The following is a 23,971-nucleotide window of genomic DNA, read 5'->3' as shown; positions in this document are numbered from 1 at the left end:
GAAATGGTACAAACGACAAGAAACTGAAAAGTCAACACGAGCAGGTAAGGTAATGAGTGGCGGCAAAACAAGAAGAGTGCAAAAGAAACAAGAGGAAGCCACAAAGTGAGGAGGAAATTTTTGATTGAGAAACTGCAGCGGGTGAGGGCTATTTCCTGATAACGCACACGCGTGAGAAACTCACCATTGCTCTTTCCAATCATCTCTCATCGTACGGTTCCTCCCCGCCATGGTCTCCAGTGTCAGCCGCTCAGGCGGCCGTGTTTCACAGGCTGAACACAGTAATTGCAGGAACCAGAAAGATGAAATGTGAACTGTTGTGATGTTTTAAACATGACTCTGTTGTAGGCCGAACTCGCACAGGTCTGTGCCTGCTTAACAACCGCAGACTCTCAGTGATCATCAGTTCAATTCTTCTGAATAGAAGCATCTTTTTGGTAATTAATATAAAACGAGTTTTTAAAAACCATCAGATTTTTTTTTTTTATTGCAATTGAGATTAAAACTGCATGACAAGAAAAACTAAATGCAGTTTCATGCAGGGGTCATTCCATCCAAAACCAGCCAATATTTAGAACATTAGATGAAAAACTTATGGTGCAAAGCCTGAACACGAGTGCTGTGAAATTTTAGCTTCATATTTCAAATAGTTTTCAAGATCCATTTCTTTTAAGTGATTTATCGACCGACTTTCAGGCATTTTATTCACACACTGAAATCTGAGGCAATGTTTGAACATGAATATCTCAAAGACTATCAGAGATAAAAGCCTGAAAATTTTCGCTGCTGTTTCGTACCTTAAAAATGAAACGGGCTCTGTAATTTGGAACAGACAAATCAAAAATGTATCTGCCTGAGTACTCATAACTTAAAATAAAACTAAAAGGCCAGCATGCCCACAAAGTCCCATATTTGAGTACAAGCTAACTAAAAACAGGCAACTAGTGACAATTTCTACATGATAAATAGCAGAATTATACACTACAGTAAACAAAAGCATGTAGAACACTATCGTGGGATTAGTCACAAAAATGAAAAGATGCCATTTTTATTTAAATTTCATGCTGGATTGAACAAATATGACAAGTTGAAACACACAAAAAATATCAGTGTATCCCATTCGCTTCCACTTCCTTTATCAGGGTCGCGGGGGGCTGGAGCCTATTCCAGATGTCATATGGCGAGAGGCGGTGCACACCCTGAGCAAGTCACCAGTCCATCACAGGGCTAACACATAGACTCAGACAACCATTCGTACTCACATTCACTCCTGCATTCACACCTATGGGCAATTTTCCAATTAACCTACCCCCACTAAGTGCATGTCTTTGGACTGTGAGCGGACCGGAGAGAATATAACTTAGAAAATAATGTTGTTAAACATGTTCATATATTTTATTTTAGAGACCTGAGTCAAATATTTTAGAATATTTACTGCTCCAATTTGCACAAAAATTGTATAGTCCAAAGTTTAAATATGCAATATACAATGATTGCCTCAGTCTGTGTTTATTTTGTGACTGGATGGCGAGCGGGTGCTGGTGGTTCCTTGCTAATGCGAAGTCAAATTGGTTTCAAAAGAGGTATACGGTGCAGCGCCAAAAACCTCTTTGCAATTTCTTTGGCTGCTAGCAGGTTTCCATGGTCGCCCATAGTTTGCATGGAGGAGTTTGCAAACCTGCAATGAAACTCTGACACAAACAAAAGGGCAAAGTTCACCTTCAAAGTAAAAGCTGCCCCTTTGAAATGTGTTGCTTTCGGTGGAAGGCCACACGTTTTAGTCTGAAGGCCACCCTTTTTTTTCCAGTTTCAAGTGTCTACAGTTCACAGAATAAAAGGCAGATTCAACATATTCATGAATCAAACAGTTTATTATTGCTAAGGACAGACGACCTTTAACTAGTTAATAACCTCCAGTTTTAAAAGTCATATGATAGCCTCAATGTTAATTAAATATAATGCAAAGTTAAGCCTTTTTATGTTTTATTCAAGGTGCTGAGGCACACTATGGCTGATTTATCACCCATGATTACATCATTGCTCACACACAAACTTTGACCTTTCCGTGTATCGTTGGGCCTAACTGTCCATCTGGTCATTGGACTTTATAGTGCGGATGCTGACATGTTTTATCACTGATATAAATAATTAAAAAGACCCACATTTTAATACAAATTGAATTTTCCTCAAAATAAAGATAATATTCATCTAGGCTCAGGTTTCGTGTTGGTGATAGTGTAGCGTAGACGCTGTAGTGCATTATTAGAAGGGTTACTGTTAAGAAAAACATCATAAAACATGAATTTAATAGGGAAAAGATGCACCGAACAAAAGCACAAAAACCTCAATGAACCCTCTGGGTTTTAAAGATAACCACTCCCCATTTTGTCCCATAGATTGCAATTGACCTAATATATGGCCCTCTGTTATCTGCAGTGTTCATTTTATTTGCATTTGACACAACAGAGGCTTATCTTGCTAGTTTTCACACAAAGCCTCGCTAACATCCCTCTGCAACACAAAAACAAAGTCAGAGATATCGAATCTTTTCAAAAACTAAAACTCTGGATAAATGAAAGTGAGCAGGACTGAGAGGGAAACCAGCTCTCTCTGTCTGACAGGGTCTCGTACTGTAAAAATAGAGGGTAGTCATCAGAGCCCCTGAGAAAAGCACCAGAACTGATCTGGCATATGAAAGAAAACCGATGACCTTATTTTTCGCTGTTTGCATCCATGTGCGCTGCTGTTTGAGAGCAAAATAGGTGGACTGGGACGCTGATACGAAATCTAATTTCAGCTCATAATGATGCACGGAGAGAGCGCGCACACGTGTGTGTGTGTGTTTGCATTTTACCGTCATTGCCTTGGCTTCCTTCTCTCTTCAGCATCTGTACCGCCCCCACATATTTCTTCAGCTGGACCTTCAGGACCTCATTCTCCCTGCACAAACAGACACACAAAGCTTAAACAGAAGAAAACAGAGGGCTAAAACAAGAAGGTTATAGCTACAACGCATTGTATGCAGGTCGTTTTCAATGCCAAATATCCTTAGTGTCATTAAGTAAGGACACTTAAAGATAATGTACTGATTAATGGAGAGCTAGGATGGCAATATAAGTGCAAAAATATACTGCGTATGACCGGAAGGTTCTCTGACAAAGTTTCTAGAAATTGTTTTTTCCTCTGTTTCGAGCTGGGCCCTTTAGTTCCCATTAAGGGAAACATTAATGATACAGCGTATAGTGATATTTTAGATAATGTGCGCTTCCAATAGTGTGACAATAATTTGGTGGGAAATGTCCCTTAGCGTTTCAATATGAGCTCTTCCTCACAATGCAAATGTAGATGAATTTAATAAACTTCTAATGTTCTCATTCAAATATCTGATGGATCGTCTTGGCTTTAGCTCCAGTCTGACTCTGCATGGCGTGATTTGAATGCAATCATATGGAAATCTTTTCACTCATGCAGAAATGATCATTCTGGAGCAAATTAAAAAATTATCAGACTAATTACTGCAAAGGTACTTGATGTAAAAGAGAAAAGAGATCGTGTGTCTCGAGCTCATGAATCTCAGTTCTGAATTTTTTGTTTCTTCTTCTAGGTTTACTCTCTATCCAGACAAAGCAATACAGTTAGGTGCTTTACTATCTCCCAAATGAGGAAGAAGTCAGGCTGGCCTTGAGGCCTCTCTACAGACTGAAATAGAAGATGCCTGAGAAGAAAACACGAGGCCAAATACAGGGTCAGATCAATGCACTGTAGTAAAGCTAGTAAAGCTAGGCATGGCCTTTTCAAACCTCCCCAAAACAGTGAGACCCCAACAAATAAAGAGACCTACTTTTCCCACCCTTCACAATTGTTATAACTTACAATTCCCTCAAACAACTGCACTGCAAGCTTTGTGCCATCTTTTAGAAACGCAGTTACTTGTAAATTTGGCGAGAATCCACTGTTACCTGGAGAAAAGAAACCACTTCAGCTGTTTCTAAATTACAGGCACATGTAATCATACTGCTTGACTATCCCACACAGATTCAGCACCAGTTGGATAAACCGGAACACTACTTATAGGTATATCAGGGCCTCTGATAGTTCGGAGATGCATCTTAAGAGCCCTTGAAAATGTAAACGCACATGTTGTACTGTGACCGAGGACACAGGCACAAAGACGCGGTGACAAAGAAAGGGACTGAGAGACAGACGCAGTCTCCTTACAAGCCGTAGCCGGCTGAGCATCGTCGACTTTGGGGAAGAAATCAATCAGAACTGGAAGTGCGGCTTTATGCCCTTGGCAGTTACATTTAACAGTCTTTGTCTTGCACCGCCGTCGCGCCCCCACACCGCCACCCAAACCCTCATTCTCCACGGGTGATGTTTGGTGCCCTGCTTATCAGCCCTCATTCACAACCAACAAAAGAGGGACCACCGGGGAAACTTCCTGAAATCCACATGACGAGCTCTCAGTGGAGCCGTCCACACGGTTATCAGAACAACCCGCAGCCCAGATGCTTTTTCAGCCTGATTTAATTATAGCTAATACACACCGCCTGCTTTACAGAGTGTGTGTGTGTAGCGGGTCGGACAGATACGCAGATATTCAGAACAGAGGAATCATTTTACTGATAAAAGGCCTTGTGTCTGCAGGATTTGACATAATGTGAGACACGTGAAGCTCAGGTTAAAGTGTTCTTCTATTACGAACTCGATGAATTTGGCTCTTTTACTTGCCGTCTGTCACGATGGCGTGTTAGAAATTGTTTTTTCACCCTTGTACGCGCACACAGCCTCTGCTCACTTGGTGGTTTCATCCTCCTAATCAATAGTCTCATTTTAAGACCACACAAAATGTATAAGGAGGTGGGGCTCTAAAAGCCTTAGCAGCTCTATTATCTTCATCTCTACCAAGCATCTTTGTCCTCAGATTCTGTTAACATTCACAACAGTGCACTGCATTCCCAGAAGCCAACGTTGCCAGATTAAACTGTCATCAAGACCTTCAGTGGGTGCCTTTAAAGTCACCTACTCATCGTAAAAGTAGTTTAGTGTTCTGTTTTATTAAGAAACCCGGCTCCATGTAAGAGATAATGTTATCTCTATAATAAGATATCTGCACATCCGCAGGCCAGGGGTGGAAGCTTTCCGGCTTGTCATCTATTGATCAATCATGCTGCAGGCTTTGATTGCATGTAGGTGAACAGTCTGAGTTTACAGGAAAAGAGAAATTAAATTTGCTCAAACTTTTTTGTTTGTTTTTTTATAAATAATAACCCACGAATGGAGCAGGAAGTCATGGTCCTTAAAAATTAGCTGTGGCCTTCAGAAGCAGTTAAGTATACAAGCTAATGGACTGCAGATGAGATTGCAGTATTGACTTACAAAAAGACATGGCCACTTTATAAAACCCCTAATCACAGAGCTTGCCAAACAACGAGAAATTCATAATAGAGTTTAACCAGTGTCACTATCTGGAAGCGACAAGAAAACGGTTCTTTTCTTTGTTCTTTTTTAAATGTTTACTCAGGAAACCCTAAGTTAAGTTTATCGACATAGAAGTGGTGAATAAGTGAAGAAAAGCCCCACATCACTGGGGCCCATTTACTACTTATGTCACTGTAATTTTATTCAATTACATTTGAAAAACTATAAATCATATACGGTGGCTCTGAGAGGTCAAATGCACTGCAAGTTAAAGAAATCACCAGAACAGATAATGAGAAGTGACAGAAACCAAAACGTGAAGGACTCCACTGGGACACTTTAAAGAAGCAGACGATTCGTCGGTGCTGTGCAGGTAATGTTGATTTTAACCGCATGATTCATATTATACTACAGATACAAGTTTGCTATTAGCATGTATTCCACAGCTGATCCGTCATGTTGTTGTCTCCCCCAAAACACTTCTTATTTAAAAAACACACTTTTTGTGAGTTTTTGCAACATTTTTTGTACCATTTCCATTTTGTTTAGTTTTGTATTTTGCGCTTTTAAAGCTTTTTGTTTTTGTTTTGTTTTTTTTAAGTTGCAGTGCGTTTGACCTCTCAGGGCCACCGTAATAACACCCATCTAATAGACTACAGAAAACTAAATAACTGTATAAATATTAATATTTTTTTTCCAATAGGTGTTTTATAATTAGATGCCAGTTTGCATGTTTTCTAACAAAGAATTTATCCAGGTTTTTCTTTTTTGTTGTTGTTGCCAAAAATACCACAAGAGGAAAAAAAAGTTTTAGCTTCTCGGTCATGTAAAATGTAATCAGACAGGCACCAAACAGCAGACAGACAAAGCCCATCGGACTCAGCAGTGAAGAATTTAGCAGGTAAAAAATTAGCTCTTACCCAGAGGAGTCGATGACGACAACAGAGCACAAAGCGTGAGTGTTTAGCAGGAGCCTCGTTACTGTTATTAAATACACCTGTGCTTTTCTGCCAGGTATGTAATACAGGTGTAGTAACAAAGGTTAATCAGGCTGCTTGCTCTCTTGCTTTCTTATGACTACATTAAATGTTGCTCTTATGGGCGATCGTGGCTCAAGAGTTAGGAGTTCGCCTTGTAATCTGAAGGTTGCCGGTTCGAGCCCCGGCTTGGACAGTCTCGGTCGTTGTGTCCTTGGGCGAGACACTTCACCCGTTGCCTACTGGTGGTGGTCAGAGGGCCCGGTGGCACCAGTGTTCGGCAGCCTCGCCTCTGTCAGTGCGCCCCAGGGTGGCTGTGGCTACAATGTAGCTTGCCATCACCAGTGTGTAAACATGTGGATGACTGGATGTGTAAAGTGCTTTGGGGTCCTTAGGGACTAGTAAAGCGCTATACAAATACAGACCATTTACCATTTATTACTCGTTGCATTATTATTATTGGTGTTATATAAAACATAATACTGGGGAATTATTTTCCCAAAGAAAAAAATCCAAACTGACTAAGTATTGATTTCAAGCCTTGACTATCTTCAGCAGGTGCCGTCGCTGCCTGTCATCTACTGTGAGCCTTTTCAAATCTCCACCGTCATTCTGCTTTTTTTATACCATTTAAATTATTATGCACTCACAATCGTTTCAACAGTTGTTATTATTTTCTATTGAACAATCGTTTCAACAGAAAATAATAACCAGATGCCTGTCAGCTATTCAAGAATAAAATAAATAAAAAGAAACACACACACACACAGTTTTGTTTGTTCTCGAACAGCCGTTCCGAAAAATCATTCGGCAAGATTTGTCTGCTCTGAATAAATGATTCTTTGAACAAACAATACTTAGCGCGCTTGAAATTGAATTCCTTTCTCAGGTTACAACAGCACGATAATGAACACATTTTGCTGAATTATTGATCACTCTGATACAAGTAAAACACTTTGTGCCCGTGTAATGTGCTTGCTTTTGGAAAACAATGCCTGGGCCGGGAAAAACAAACAATCTTTCAACGGGATAAAATGTCACCTTGGTAAATACACTGCATCTGTCAACCTCAGCTGTGCTCTCCGCTGACAAGGAATTGTTGGTAATCAAGTGCATCAAGCTTGGAATTATTTGGCTCAGGTTTTGGGGACTGATTCGAATTGCTGATTAATTAAACTTGAGCGAACTTTGCAAAGTACACTGAACAATGTGTACAACTCCCTCCATTAAGAGCTGAGCATGTCTTTAGCACGGTAACATATAAGATAATATAAGTGGCCTGGTGGGGAATTTAGGGGAACGTACCCAAGCACTCGATAACACAGCAGCTGTCAGCGTGAGGATGATTCTGACCAAAGCCCCAATAACTGAACTGTTTTCAACTGAGTATTTTCAAATCCAATTTCAGGGCAGAGGGATAAAACACAGCCTGGAGGTGTGATAAACACCCTAGGTGTCCAGTATTGTGTCTGCAGTGGAGCAGCTTCCCTCAGGTCGTACCACAGCTCAGCCTCCCACATGCAATAAAAAATAATCCACCTGCTTAACACACAGCTCCTCTGTTTTTGCAAATACTTTTACATTTTTACTGGTTTATTTCAGGTTGTTTCTAAGTGTTGCGCCCCCTCAGCTTGATCCTTCCATGCAGGGCAGCAACCACACACTGTATTTTAAATACCCACTAAGACTGAACTCGTTGACTTTTGGTTTGCAGGAACTTCCTCAATGCCTTCAGTGAGTCTATCAAAACAAACTCAGTTCAGATATGTTCAGAACCACAGGACGAGAATTAAATAATGGATACGGAACAAAATTAAACCACAAAGCCAGAAGGGAGGAACGCCGCACAATTTCTCAATTCCGAAACTGAGAGCGATCCATTAAATTATCTGGTGCTTCTACTGGTGAGCAGGACGTGTAAACGTGACACATTCAAACTCATCTAAAACTCGAAGTGGGTTGTCTGCCTTGAGGGATGCTAAAGTTTTAAATTAGCGTGTTGAAAGTTAAGGACTCGGCATCTCTGTTAAATAAACTGCATCCTTCATCCAGCAGATATGGGACCAGCCACACACTGCTTTCTCATTAGGGGCAAACGTCTGCTCTAGAAACATTTAGTGTAAACGTCTGCTTAGAGGATAAGCCTATTAACTACACTGGGCAGTAAAACTGTTGAAGTCATCTCATCTTCCTCAGTGCGAGATAAGTAAGAAGGATAAACCGTGTGCGTGCAAAAGATTTAGAAAAAAGCAGGATTGTTTTGTGCGTGAAGGAAACAGCGGGGGAAAAGAAAAGCTACGTGGCTTAGAAACATTTAGAAAAGTATTTTATGTGCAAGTGAATGGGAGTGGGGAAAGAGCAAAAAACTGTGTGTGCTTAAGAGATAAAGAAATTATGAATATTTTGTTTAAAAGAAAGCAAAGAATGTGAAGTCTGAGAATGGGTTTTATATAATGGAAACACTGTAAGACACTGTTAGAAAGCCAGTAAAAAAAGGAGGGGGGGGGCTCTTATCTTCTCTTAGAGTACAAGCAAAAAAACTATCTGAAAAGGAAAGCTTAAACTCAAACTACATACAGTAATTACTTAAACTGAATAGATGCCCTGAAGTGATTTTTTTCGTATTACATTTCCACATCCCTCCGTTTATTATCCCATGGTCTAAAGCCATCTTAATGTGCAATAAACACAGCATAAATTGGCTCTTCTTCAGGTACAGTCTGGCTCTGTTTGGAAGTAGTGAATGAGAGGTTCAAAGACGCCTTCAGAGATCAGCAGCTCAGTCGCTAGGTAATGCTCCCGAATGCAATTTACTGCACTGCCATCTTTAAAAAAACATAAATAAAAAGCCCTTAAAGCATACATTCTCTCTCCTGACACACTTCTAGAGGCACATATATGCATTAAACATATAGATAAATCCACGCAGAGGCACAGCATGGCTGTGGGGTGGAGGACTGGGTTGTTAAAACTTCCGTTTGGGCAGAATGACATAACTGACTAAACACCTCCAACAAATAAACCGGGCAAACATCACAGCCGCTTGCTCTGCAACTTTATTTTATTTTATTTATTTATTTTTTTAGAAAAGCCGTACCAGACTGCTTGGAGAAAGGCGGCTCTGCCAGCTAAGAAAAAGGCATCTGCTCTCGTTTCTTTTGCATGCGAGTGTGTGCGCGCACGTATGTGTCCGCCTGTCCAACCACCCCCTCTCCCTGTGACGAGGAACTGCTAGCTGGCCCGAGCCCACTCGACTGGCCACCTTCCCGTCTTCCTGCTGCGAGAGGCCTGCTTTCCGCTCTGCCAACTGTCGCATGAAGAGGGGGGCAAGAAATAGTTGAGGGGAAAGATTTTCTGTGTGTCTGTCTCACTATTCTCTGAGGAATGAGCTTGAGGGTTAGACATTTAGAGCAAGGTCAATTGGTGTGGGACATTGCTATTTAGCAACAGCTTTCTGGTGACTTAATGCCTTGTGTCATTAGAAATGAAGAAATTAATATTAATCACAGTATTAATTAATAATATTCCAATATGCATTGCCATTAGGGAGTCATCATATTGATAACAAATTCATTTTACGGTGTAATAATGACGAGGATCATCTTAAGTGACAACAAAAACAAGGAGGCATCCAGATGGTAAGAGGAAAGGGCAACCAGTTTCAAAGTGCAGATCCTCCAGACTTTTTTGTTTGTTTGTTTTTGCCACAGTAGCTACTGAAGATAAAAGTCTGAAGCTTTTACTTTCGTTCTTATCAAGAAGATAATTCAGGACCTGTAATTTGGGACAGATACATTAAAAAATGCTTGAGTATTGGCTAGTTAAAAATGTCAAGTAAAAACTCGAGCACTATTGCAAAATCCCACAATTATAAGAATCAGTCTAAACTCACTGGACGGTCACACCAAAAACTACGACTTTTATCTATTAGCTCCAATTTATATGAAGCAAAACATTTAAGATTTGACTTGCTACATGTGCAATATTCCTTCATAGGAAATCCAACAGGTGATGGAAATACAAAGAATGCAAATTCTTGGTGTGCGTACAGGACCACAAGAGAGGACTATTACATATGCGCTTGGGTTGTGGGTAGGGCTGCTCAATTAATCGAATTTTAATCACGATTACGATCTGGGCTTTCAACGATCATTAAAAATGACTGAGCCGATTATTAGCCCCTCCCTCATTTATCCGCGACACCTTAAAGGCCGGTCCGTGAAAATATTGTCGGGCATAAACCGGTCCGTGGCGCAAAAAAGGGTGGAGACCGCTGATTAAGAGGACCCGAGGGAAGCTCGGAAAGCTAAGCAGAAGTTATTTGGAGAGGAGAGTGACTGCTGTTGGTTGAAAAGAGAGGTAAAAAAAAACTTCAGTGGTGTTGCACACTATTTTATATTATTTTCTAAAGTCATTGTTAACCCTTTAAATCCGGTCAGAGCAGCACACTCCGTTTTGTGTAACTATTTTTAAATCCCTGTAGAACCTGAACCGTGTAAGCTAGCGCAATAATTTGTTTTGCATATGAAACCAGAGGAGTTGTACTTACATCTGATGCCATCAGCTTGTCCTCGGTCACGGTTTCCTTCCACATAAAGCTTTGCAAAAATTGTATAAAAAGCGCTTGCAGGAACAAAAACGTAACATTCCAGAAACACGCTTTGCCGATCCGATCAGCTGTTCGTAACACTTCCCACATTGAAAAAGTCGTCAGCCCGAACTGTTGCATGTCCGCCATTTCCTGGCCGAAACCGGAAGTGACGTCATTTTCGCGGAAATGTAGTTTTTTACTTGTAGGCCTTAAAAGCCTACACTGGTCATGTTTGACTTTTCTGAATAGTTGCTGGGATGCTTAGAGCTCGAATTGCACTGCTGGAAATAGTTTATTTTGATGCACCTGCTGTTTTCTTTGCAAATTTGCATCATAGGATTGTTTTTTTTGTTTTTCCTGCAGTATATAAAAATTGGTGTATCTCCAAGATAAAACTATGAAGACACTCAAAATAAATTTCCTGTTGTTGTAAACTATTTTTTGCAACTTTTTTGTATTTAAAGTTTTGAGGGATAAACCTCTTAAATTTCTCCAAGTAGAAATATATGTAAAAAAAAAACAAAAACGATTTTCAATTTTTTTTTGTAATTTATTGCACTTTTTTGCAATTAATGTAGTTACTATGGACTTAATGCATACATATTATTAAAATATGGGCTATAACAGTTATTTAGCAACTTGAAATGCTCCCACAAATGGCACTACAACATGTAAAAAAATAATATAAGCTCTGGCGGACTTGGTTCTATAGTAGGTCTTAAAGGGTTAAATAAATATCGTCAAATAATCGAGATCTCAATTTCAGTGAAAATAATCGTGATTACCATTTTTGCCATAATCGAGCAGCCCTAGTTGTGGGTTGCAATGTCACAATGTGTGAGTATGGGTCTTACACTCTCGTGTTATATGTGGATGGATCTGTGAGTAAGTCGGTAAAGTGGGCAGCTGCTCGTTTTAGCCCACTCCCCTCTGCCTGAGTCTACGTCAGCCGGAATCTATGTATGGAGGCTTGCTCATCCTCCGCCACCCCCATGTACGACCAGGCTCACACACACGCAGGCATCCATACACGCTTTGTGTATATAAGACACTTCCTTTAGTATGGGTATCACTCTACTATGTAAGAAGGATCGTTCAGAAGATTTCTAAAATAAGATGACTTCCTCAAACAGCAGGACCATCTGGTGGTAAAGATAAAAAGTTAACCTGCACAGTGCCAGAGGCAGCAAAGTGATTCCTCTCAAATTAATCTCAGATTAAACAATGTCTCGATTAATTAAACGGGAGTAAAGCACTTCCATCGGGTCAACAAGAAAAGCAGTCGTTCTTATGAGTGTTAAGATGTTACCATTTCAGTGTCAAAACTGACTCAATTCACCATTAACGCAGTAATGATGAAGAATTGTGGGGCACATAGCAACAGTTGCCAGTAGCCGCTTTCACAGAATGATGCCGACAGCTCCAAGCCCTCATTCAGCGGCTAGCTGCTCCTTCAACGGTATTTATAGCCGCTATTGATCGAGACAGATTTGGCTGAGAAGGAAAAGCAGCACTTGAGATTTAGCAGCAGACTACAGAAACAGATTTATGTGTCTGAGTGCGATTGATTGTGTGAAAATGCAAACTGTATGTCACAGTCCTCTCTTGTTCTCACTGCCTCTCTACCTCGTGTCATTTCCACCCCATTAAAGTGCTCCATATGAACATCATCACATATTAAACGGCTCAGTCAGCTGCTGCCCTGTCCGCTCCCAACAACAAACCCATCAGATTCAGTCTCCACACACTTAACTTGAGTCACCCAATCAATCCCAGCTAGTGGATTGATTTACTGTGGGAGGCTACAATCTTGCTTGCTGGGGCTTTCTGTTTCGACTGCTGCAGGATGACTAGTCATCTATTTAAAGGGCTCAGGGCTTGACTGAGGACTCTGGGCACATGCCAAGGTGATAGAGGCCACTTTCAGTGAACCGTAGATGGCCAATTATTGGGATAACACTGACTGTATCTGCGATTTAGGAAAATATTTAAATGTCATGCAGCTCCATTTCTGGAATTTTAAAAGTGTTTTCAAACACTGGTGTGACAAATCCTCCCACCACAACATCATCCATACACCATTTGTCCTTAAACTACAATCAGCAGCCATTTGGGTTTTTATGTTTGTTTGGGTGCACTTTGCTGGCACTGGGCTGGGTGCCCTTTTGCTTTTAGAACAGACGTAATTCTTCATGACATAGATTTAGCAAGATTTAGCAAGGTGCTGATAACATAATAGCATCACACAGTTGCTGCACATTTGTCAGCTGCACATCCATGATGTGAATCTCTCGTTTCAGTCCAGACGACTGGATTGAGATCTGGTGACTGTGGAGGCCATTTGAACATGACACAGGACCTGAGGGATACACATGGCCCTGAAGCCTCATCAGAAATGATCTCAGTGGAAGGGTGGCTGTCAAGAAGCCATTCTTAAGGAGGGGAAACCAGGATAAAAAGGCTGAGGTATGAAAAATTACACAAGAACTGGACTCAAAATATTCTTTTATGGACTCAAAATGTATGAAGGAGAGGTACAACAGTGTCTACAGCCATCTGTAAAGCATAGTGGAGGCTCTGTCATGGTTTGGGGACGCGTTTCAGCCAGTGGTGTTGGGGATTTTGTTAAAAGTGACAGAATTATGAATGCAGAAAAATGCAGTCAGATTTTGAGCCACCATGCAATGCCATCTGTCATCTGTGACGCGTGCCATTAGAAATTGTTTTATTTTTCAGCGTGACACTGATTCCAAACACACTGCCAACGGAGTGAAAGCATACCTGGATAGAAAAACAAACACTGGAACATTATCAGTCAACATTACTGAAGCAGTGTGGGATCGTCCTGACAGAGAACAGAACAAAAGCCAACATCAAAGAGCTTTGAATGTCCTTCAAGAAACCTGGAGAACAATTCCACAAGACTACCTAAAGAAATGACAAGAAAGCTGCCTGACAGAGTTCAGACTGTGTTAAAGCACAAAAGGTGGTCCTAACAAGTATTGACTTTCAAACTCATTAGAATTGTGCAAACTGTTTTTCCCCTCTTCCATACATGTGCGCACACTTTTCAATCCATGACTGCACCTATTTCTCATTTTCCCTGCAAAATATATTGACTCAAGAATATATAAATTTAAAACTACTGTATGGGTAAATATGTGCCAGAAAATCATAAATGTTACAATTTCTTGCTAGAGGTGAAACCAGAAGATCATTTGACATCATATTCTGCCACTATTTTGTGTGCCCAAAGGGTTATAGTGTGGAAGCTTCGAATGGGACTTCATTTGTTATATCAGAGGTGCCATTAACAATTTTCTGACTGCAAGTCAACAAATTGAATAACCTGTGGTCCAAAGTGTCAATAAGAGTAAAAAATGAGTTTTCTGACCAGTAGACAAAAACAAATAAATCGTCTGTTTACGTCAGCGTGCAAATGCTTTGGCGCACACAATAATCTAAATTTACTGTCACCTGAAATCAAAAGCAGTATTTTTAAATCTGCACTCTTTGCTCTCATTCATTTGTTAAGAGTGCATTAACTTGTTAAACGTTAATAGAATAAGTCCCCTGCTACGTGCAGTTTCAATCATCCACTGTGCAGGCAGATGTTACGTATTAACGTATGGTCCGCAGTCATCACGTGTTACCTGGCCAGCGCCTGGACCTTCGCTGAGTGCCTCTCTTCCAGTTCTGCCAGCTTCTTCTTCAGCAGATCGGTTTCCTGCCTCAGGCCTGCTGAGTGCTCCATCTCCCCATCCAGCAGACTGCGAAGAGACCTAAAGAAAAAAACAATTTAAAAAGCAGCTGCCATGCATGTTTATGCATAAATAACACAGGCTTCTATCACTATCACATTCAGGTAGCATCCCATACACAGGCTTAATCCTCTAAATGTTAAAATACTGGGGATGTTATTTTCATAAACAGATTAGATAAACTGACGATACTTGCTTTAATTGCAGCACTAACTGACAGACTGATTTACATTTAGCTCTGATATAAAATATTTAATCAGCACTTAATCTGTGCCTGTGTCGTTAATTTAATACCCTAAATTTAAATCATTTAGTATGAAATTCTAACCTCTGCTTGGCAGGAGATTCACTTTAATTATATAGAGAGATCCTCGCCTCATCTTCTTAAGGAAACCCTTCATAATATTCAGGCTAGTAAATCCTTCTTTGTCATCGGGTTGTGTATCACCTGCTTTCATATGCGCTGTTGTGCAGCTTTTTTTTTCAAAAAGAAAACTTCTTAAAATCGACTTTAATCATCAGACCTTTTTAGACACTTGTGGTATTTGTATTTTAATGGTCTTTTCTTAACTGCTGACTCGGGTTTTTCTGCTCTTTTAGTTATTTTAGATTTGTTGTGGCGTACCTCAGGGGTCCATGTTGGGTCCTACTCAGTTTTCATTATATATGCTGCCTTTGGGATCGATCTTCAGGAAGTACAAAATTCACTTCCATTGTTACGCTGACACCATCCAGATTTATTTTCCTGTCTACGAGATGTTAGAGACGGGTTAACACAGCTTTTATCACCTGCGTCAGATTCCCAAAGCAAAATCCCATCTTCCTCCAAAAGGCCTTAAAAATCCATATTTATGCTTTCATCAGCTCTAGATTGGACTACTGCAATAGCTTGTATCTGTTTGTTGCTCGCAGGCAGTCAAAATGCTGCTCGTTTAACAGATTTTGCATCACTCCAGTTTCATCAGGTCTATAAAGGCTCCCTGTCCATTTTTTATATTAGAAAATGTGAGATCCTTTTACTTACTTTTTATTTTTAAATGGCAACCAACTATTTAACCAGGCAGTGCAACTTAAACAACTCCAAATTCTCATAGTACAGCCATGGTTCCCATTAAAGCAGTTTAGTCTATTTTATTGTATTTTTGGTTTTTATGTTTTATTTCACTGTATCGTTTTTAATTTATTGATCAGTTGTTTCATCTTGTTTTCTTTAACTAACTTGTAAAGTACTTCAGTCAACCTTTTTGCTTTCAAATCTATAAGAGAAATAAATATGTATTGTATTTTTGAGCTTATCAATAGGACTATTGACCTTTGACTTTCAGCATGCTTAACTTCTTTTTTAGCATCTATTAAATCGCTGCAAGTCACAGTCTCTGGAGGCTAATAAGAGAAGTTCTTCCAGCCTAAGTACGTGTGTGTGATGGAGCATTTGAAAGTTTGCAAGCAGCAGGTAAGAGGAGTGAATCCCAACGTACGTGTTTTGTTCTTCCAGTTCGTCCTTCCTGTTCATCATGGCTACAATGGCCTGACGCAGCTCCACTGCAGAAGAGACACTGCGGTGAGATTTCTGCATAGAAACTGCTTCCAATGCATCACAGACACACAAAGACTACACACAGTAATATGCATAAACTCATATCATACAGCTTTCAAATGTAGAAATAACAGCATCCCACACGCCGCACTTGCTGTATTAATGTGAGATTTTTGTTCTGTCACAAAGATGAACTGCTTTGATAAAATCAGGTTTAACTTTTTTTTTTTTTATTCAGCTGACAGGAGTTATACAGAATGAGATCCATCGGACTCACAGAGAGCAGCACTTTTATTGCCACAATAAAACATACTTTTGTGGTAGCTACTAAAAACTTTGACGAAAGAAACAAAGCCAAGAAAATCTAAGAGTGAATCCAGGTTTAGATTTGGGTTCATGTAAACTCTGCTCTGCCGTGCTAGTAAACAAAAACACAATTACCTCACAAATATCTAATAATTACAATCATCTGAACATAATTTGCTTTTATTTTACTGAGCAGGCATTCCCTCTTTTGTACTCGATTCTCACAAGGGAATAAGGGATTACAGTACCAAGGTTATACTAGGTTTTCTACCTTCTGAACTTCTCTCCGACTGTGTTGATCAGTAATACAGACCTTTATTAGCCAACAGTAGCCTGACTGCTGTTACCGAGAAATCCTCAGACCTGAAAATGCAGCAGGCCTCGGGTTCCCTGGTGTAGGAAAGTGCTCGGCCATCGATGCCACTGACTGGACCTAACATACCCCACAATGCATCCAACTAGGAACCTCTGGGATATTATGTGTCATGCATCCAAAGCCACAACATAGCACCACAGTCTGTCCAAGAGCTCACTGATGCTCGGATCCATGTCTGGGAGGGGATCCCCCGGGACAACATCCACAGGAGTGTGCCCAGATGTTATGATGAGTGCGTACAGGCATACGGTCTACTTAGCCACAGGATCACCTGATGACTTCATCCAGCCCTCACACTGTTGGTGGTTTCGCTTTGACTGACTGTTAAAATCAGTAAAGATTTTAAGCTTCAATATTTAGTTCATCAAGATGTGTGATTTAAGTGTTCCATTATTTATGTATTTGTTTTCGAGCAGTGTATTAACACAAATCCATGGGATCAAATTTAGATTGTTTATATCTTCATAGTGGCAGGAAGGCAATAATAACAGAATGGTGGCTGTCAAGTGCCAGGAGCAAAACTGTGCGACTAAAACTCGGGAACAACTCAAGAAAAGATTGAAACGAATCACTGAAAATCAGAGTTTGAGTGCACAGCAAAATATCTGAAACTGGGCAGGACCACTCGAAATTTTGGATACTGTCGCTCTAAAGTTTGGCTAAAACAAAAAAAGAGAGCAAGCTGAAGCAGTAAAAAATTCTTGACCTTATGAATTATATATGTCTATGGAGTTACATCAAAAAAGACAAATCAAATAGCTCTGAGGAAAACAGTTTTTTTTCTTCCAATTTCTGACATTTCATAGACCGGAAAATCAATTCACAGAAAAAATAACCGACAGATTAATCCCTAATAAATATAACGGTGACATTTGTGTCATATGTGTGGCAGCAACTTCAGTTTAAAGGTCTCCGGGTCTTTTTCTTCCAGCTTAAAGCGTCAGTCAGTGGAACTGTATCAGTCGCAGCCAAAGTCTGCCAGCAGTCTGCTGCCGGGTGATGTTAATCTCCATCCTGATGTTGAGGACAGATTTGGGCCAAGCTGCGCAGTTGCACGGTGACTCATCTCCATAGTTACGCTCGGAGGTGAGCGTTGAGGTTTCAAAGTGCCTAACTAGGCTGTTACCAGGACTTCCATTAATATTAACCGTGAGACACAGAGCTAATCCATCCTGCATTTTGCATGTCCTGAATTACACACATGCAAAGACCTTAGCTTTGTTTTCATGGCTAATGTAGGGTGTCGATATAGCCACAGACATGAGCAGGTCTCTCATCTAACCCCGGGATAAGTGCCTGTTTGGAGGAGGACGAGGAAAAAGGAAAGGCGAAGAAGAAAAGCGATGACAAGCACAACAGTGAGGAGAAAGGGGAAAAACTCGATTATCTCCACAGCTCCATTCTCCACATCAGCAGGCCAGAAATAAACGTGACCTTTAGTCCAACCACGCGTTCACAGCGGCTGCCACGGACGAGCCATTAGGGACTTCAGTAGAGCCAGACGCCCCTCTGTCCGCACAAGAGGACGTGAACAAATTACAGCACAAGTCTGTGTGCAGCAAGACAGACGCACGCACCTCTGTGCTCAGGCTCTGCGTGGAAGAGCCATCTTTCCAGGAAAACAAGACAGCGTGCACTTCCGCCAGCACGTGCACGCCCCGGCTCAATCGTTCCAATAACAGATGCATTAGGCGAGAGCTACGCCTTGTAATAAGGGAGTCTTGTGAATTACAAACTCCATACTCTCCAATCAGTGGACCGCTTGGCCTCATGAGCTGTCAGACCCAGAAGGAAATCACTGAGGCCGAGCTCACACTGCACCCCTCATCCTTCTTTTTTCTCCTAACACAGTTTTTCCTTCAGGTTCTCCAGCACGCCTTTAAATAAATCCAGCACCTTCTGAATTTATCAAAAATGTACTCACTAAACAGGCAAACAACATCATGGGCTGTTTTTACTGCCCTTCAGTGTGCTCTAATAACATAGTACAAATGTATAACACAATCTAAACCTAATCAGTTCGAGTAATTTAGTATTTTGCATGCATCACTCTGGTGTTTTCACAGGCTCACCGTTACTCTTGTTGACAAGTCCACTCAATTCCACGTATGAAATGGTGGCACGTCTCTATGGAAAGTTTAACCTGCAGTTTAGATCAATACAAAGTGGATTTTACCTAAAGGCAAAACCCAGAGTGAAACGCTATAAAATCAAGGTTTAATCAGACATGTTCTGCGTATTTTTCCTTCTCCTTTCAGACGATTCTGCACAAATCTCAGGGGGAACTGTTGTTTTGGCTTAGGTGCAAAAGCAACAGAGCCAGGGAGAGCAAAGTGAATAGGAGTTTTTCAGCTGAGAAGAAGCTCTGATCTTTTACTGAAAATATAAAAACTGAATCAAGTCAAAAACGGTATCTCTGCCTCTGTTCACTGGTTTCCTCCTTGTGTGATGTGACTCAGTCTGGAGAGAAGCTCTTTTGCTCTTTAAGGTCTGATACCTAAATGTGACGTTAGAGTTTCAGGCAGGATTTGTCTTTGAAGGAAGAAGAAGCTATTGAAATCTGCTATTCTACATCTTTTAAAGGCCTTGTGTAACCATGAAAACCATCCTCTCTGCTCTTTCAGATCACCAGCTCTCTCTCCTTCTCTCTCTTTGACCCTCTGGCCTCCTCTTACTGAGGACTAATAGACTAGACGACCACTCAGTCCCGGTGCTTAAGAGCAGTTCCCCCTCACCTTCCCTCCTCTGGCTTTCTCCGTCTTTCTCTCTCTCTCACACACACACTAAATCCCAAAATCTCAAACAGCATCCGTCTGGGCGTCTAAGGGTCTAAGCTCTGATTAGCTCCGGGGCACTGAGCAGAACACCAAGCAGACTCCAGGCAAGAGGAAAAAAAGTCTGTGTGTTCAGTGAGCTGGTCGCACACACCAAAATGTCCATCATGTGATTTCATTTTAGTTTTCTGTGTTTTTGTTTTTTGTTTTCTTACAGATCAGAAATTTGATGTGAACTACAGGCATTCTCACAATCTGATTTTTGCCATGCTCCCAAGCAAACAGCGAGTCCATAGAGTACATACAGTAACATGTCAGAACACTGGAACAACAGCGCCACCTGGTGGATGATTTGACATAATCAAAACACAATGAACAGTCTCTGGACGAAGGGCTTAACTCACTGCAATTAGATCAGTTTATCCGCCAAGAAAAATGACAACAAGGTTTGAAAACACTAATCAGGAAGTTCAATTTCATTTGCTCCGGGTTCCACAGCTGTGGAGAAATTTCCCAAGAAAGACATGTCAGGACTTTCAAAGGATTCATTACGGTCACAAACTTCTGGGCCTACAGCTTGAAATCTGATCATCTTCTGGGTGAAGCCTCTTGAGGAACAGATAATTTGACAAGTGAGTTTCCTGCAGTCAAATCTAATGTAAGGCGTTTGTATGTTTCATTCAATTTAGGAGAGGTTTGTGGCGTTTTGGGCCACTCGTTATTCAGCTGCGCAAACTCAAATTTCTCACACACACATTTTGCTGATAAAAGCAAGTTTAAATGTATGTTTTGAGGTTAGACAAAGTGTGTGTGTGTGTGTGTAATGCACATATCACCTTTTGGGCTGAAGAGAGTCTCATGCATGTTGTTTTTCTTGCATGCATCAGTGCACAATTTTACAAATTCTACAATCATGCATGCAAGAAAATAAAAATATTAATTGAAAACATTTTTCTTTATCTGAAGTTTTGCTAGCTAAATGAGTATTTTGTTGTGTATCCAGCAGGTGCTTCTTAGCAATTTGTAATTAACTCTTCTGTTCCTCTTAAGGCGTTTTTTACTCGTACTCCCAAGAAACTAATTGAGGGTCACGAATAAATGCGCGAGTAACAACATGTTTTTGTTTGGCAACCAACCCACAGCTCCGCACCAAAAGAGATCAAATCCATCTTGTTCGTGGGCATGTTTGAACCTTTCTTGTCAGAGTGACTGAATAAAATATGCTGCTCAGCTGTCGTGAATACCATGCGTCAAACGCCGCAATGATTCATATCACTGAACAGTTTTGGGAACATTAAGAAGAGAGAGGAGGCGAGAAATAGTAAGAGACAGACAGACGGATAAAGAAAGCACACTCACCCACTGTCATGGACTCGGGCAAAGCAGATGTTGACAGCGCGCTGGAGAGCGGAGCAGGCTGCGTTGTTGGACTGGACTCCATACTGAAAGAATTCGAAAGAGGAATCACATCTTGGAATTGCTTCTTATTTTATTTTGCACATTAAGCTGCAGCACAACATCACATTGAGGAGGCCTGGAAGTGAAGAATGTTTCACAGCACTTCTGCCTGAAACGACAGCTTACTTGAACGTGAGCCGAGATCTGCTGCTGCTCTCGCAGTTTCCCACTGATCCTGCCGACTCACACTGAACAGGAAATGCGGCCGTGTCTTCCACGGAGCTCACTGAAACAAAGTGAAAGTAAAGCTGGAAGCCAAAAGAGAAAGTCCCTGCGTTTCATTCGATGAAATAAATCCTTCACGGAAAGCCGCTCTGATCAGCAGTAAAAACACAGCATGCCTACTGCAAGAGAAATAAGGACCATTTCCCTTTATGGCCTTTCAGGTCCCCCATCAAAGACTGCCAGAGGCACTGATGTGTGAATGTTATGTTTGTGTACTCCTGATTGATCCTCGTGATATCATTTTGGGACAAGAAATTTCATGAGTTCCCACAGAACTACAATCAATCTTTGGCTATTTGTGTGAATTGTGCATTTCCACTGTGACGTGAGCCACTAACCGCTGCTGCAGTACCTGACTGAGGATCGGCAGGGTTCACAGGAATGAGGATGTCTGCGCTGCTGTGTCCAGCCATGACTTGTAGAGGGCTCCACGTGGACACGCTGGACAGGCTGCCCACCACCACCCTAAAACAGCACAATTTCACTCTTGGTCAGTTTGCTGCTTGAGGAATCAGTGAATAAATTGACCTACAGGTCAGTTTATTGTGGTGTGTTCAAAGTCTGACACACCTGTAACAGACACACCTGTTAACACAGCATAATAATGATAATCAGCCAATCACACAGCATAAACCAAGTGCATGTAAGCATACAGACATGGCCAAAATGAGAGGTTGAAATTAAACCAAGCTTTTTCTGGGGCAGAAGATAATTTAAGTGACTTTGAATGTGGCAGGGTTGTTGGTGCCAAATGATGGTTTGACTAACTCAGAGACTGCTGATCTGCTGGGACTTTCCCACACAACCATCTCTAGAATCTAAAGAGAACGGTCCAAAAAAGAGGAAATAATCATCCAGTGGCATTTCTCTACAACAGTAACCACTCTGTCCAGCCTACAGATGGACTACAAAAGCAGCAATAACTGCACCAGCTGCCACTACTGTCAGTTAAAAACAGGAAACTGAGGCTACAATTAACACAGGCTTGCCAAAACTGGACAATATGAGACTGGAAAAGTTGCCTGGTCTGTTGAGTCTCGATTAACTGCTCAATGTTTGCATGTGCGAGTCAGAATTTGACATAAAACCATGGGGTATCAAGGGTTCAGAGTGATGATGGTGGTGGTATAATTTAATTTAATAACTCTCTACCCGAGTATTGTTTCTGACCATGTCCATCTCTGTTCGACCACAGTGCACCATCTTCTGATGCTCAACTCAAGCAGGATAACGCACCACCTCAAATCATCTCAAACCCATTAGCTGAACATGACAGTGAGCTCAGTGTACTCCACATGTGCAGCCGACAGTGTGATGTTGTCAAGTCAATATGGACCAAAATCTCTGAGGAATGTTTCCAGCACCTTGCTGAATCTCTGCCATGAAGATTGAAGACAGTTCAAGTTGAAAAAGGGATCCAGCTCAGGACCAGCAAGGTGTGCCTAATAAAGTGTCTGGGGAATGTGTATCTATTTGAAAACTACAAATTAGAACTTTCTGCTGTTCATGTACGTCTCCGCCACCCTGGGAAGGCGCGGCTCACAGTTTGAAAACCTTTGGTATAAATAAATTCTATATCTTTTTGTGGTATTATACATGCATACATTTTATACATACATTTAAAATTGAGTGCTAAAAGTATAAAAATGCAATCTAACTGAAGTAATTTTCTTCTGGTCTGTAGATGGCAAGTTTTGTAGAAAACAATTACAGAAAAAGGGCACCGATCTCTCTTTCCAGAAGTCATGATCATGACCCGAACTATTTTTATTTTCTACCAAAACTAAACAACCCGCAGCCGGATCACCGTGCAGGAGCAGCGATGCATCTAGCTGTGACGAAAGGCTTATGCTCATGGCAGTGTGACAGTCAACAGTCCTTCAGCTCAAATGTAATGTTAGCGAGCTGCACGCAGAAAGAAGAAATCTCCTGCATTCAAACTGCTCACATGCTGCTTTTTGCTGAATTTCTCAAATATATTTTTTCTGCTGTGAGCACCAGAGTCTAAAGTACAACTACTACTAGTCTACTTCGGTTCTTTTCACTTACTGATCACTCGGTATCCTCTCTTCCTCTTGGGTTTGTGCTCTAGGCTTATATATCTCCTCCTCTTCCTCCTCGTTGTCTACACTCTTGGTGTCAGGCAGCGGAGGCGCCGTTATGGGAGGTGTGCGGCAGGGATGCGGGGACCCCACCCAGTTGACTATGCCCGGCTCAGACATGCCATTCTGGGCAAGCGACTCCGAGAAGACCGGCTCCAAAGGGTCAATCCCTTCCTCCACACTGCTCTGAGCAGGAGCGGTGTGACTTTTCCTCATCCCGCCAATCTTCTGGGAGTCGTCTTCCCCGTCCTCCTCATCCTCAGCTCCTCCATCCAGATCATCATCAAAGGAAATGATGTTGGTGATCTTCTTTTTCTTCCGCCGCTCCTTCCTCAGCCCTGAGTCTGGGTGGAAAAATATATTTCTTTTTACAAAGGAGTGAACAAAAACTTATATATTTTTAAGGTTTATACTTTCATCTTACAAACAGCTGTAATGCTTAA

At 41.2% G+C, this 23,971-nt stretch overlaps 1 protein-coding gene across 1 annotated transcript in view; it reads right to left on the bottom strand.

Annotated features, from left to right (window-relative positions):
• Positions 1 to 23,971, bottom strand: part of snx29 (sorting nexin 29) — a 141,795-nt gene that overhangs the window by 107,687 nt on the left and 10,137 nt on the right. Inside the window, exons 8-14 of the mRNA XM_085361258.1 lie at positions 23,476 to 23,872; positions 21,779 to 21,891; positions 21,328 to 21,427; positions 21,103 to 21,185; positions 16,229 to 16,292; positions 14,643 to 14,771; positions 2,855 to 2,940 (exon numbers count right to left, since the gene is read on the bottom strand). Coding sequence (XP_085217384.1) covers positions 2,855 to 2,940; positions 14,643 to 14,771; positions 16,229 to 16,292; positions 21,103 to 21,185; positions 21,328 to 21,427; positions 21,779 to 21,891; positions 23,476 to 23,872 — 972 coding nt within the window. The remainder of the gene's footprint in view (positions 1 to 2,854; positions 2,941 to 14,642; positions 14,772 to 16,228; positions 16,293 to 21,102; positions 21,186 to 21,327; positions 21,428 to 21,778; positions 21,892 to 23,475; positions 23,873 to 23,971) is intronic.

Source organism: Diplotaxodon limnothrissa, linkage group LG8, assembly GCF_057381915.1.
Source record: "Diplotaxodon limnothrissa isolate DT_005_m linkage group LG8, D_limnothrissa_male_GT1.1, whole genome shotgun sequence".
Lineage (NCBI taxonomy): Eukaryota > Metazoa > Chordata > Actinopteri > Cichliformes > Cichlidae > Diplotaxodon > Diplotaxodon limnothrissa.
This window is presented reverse-complemented; position numbering and strand designations above follow the sequence as displayed.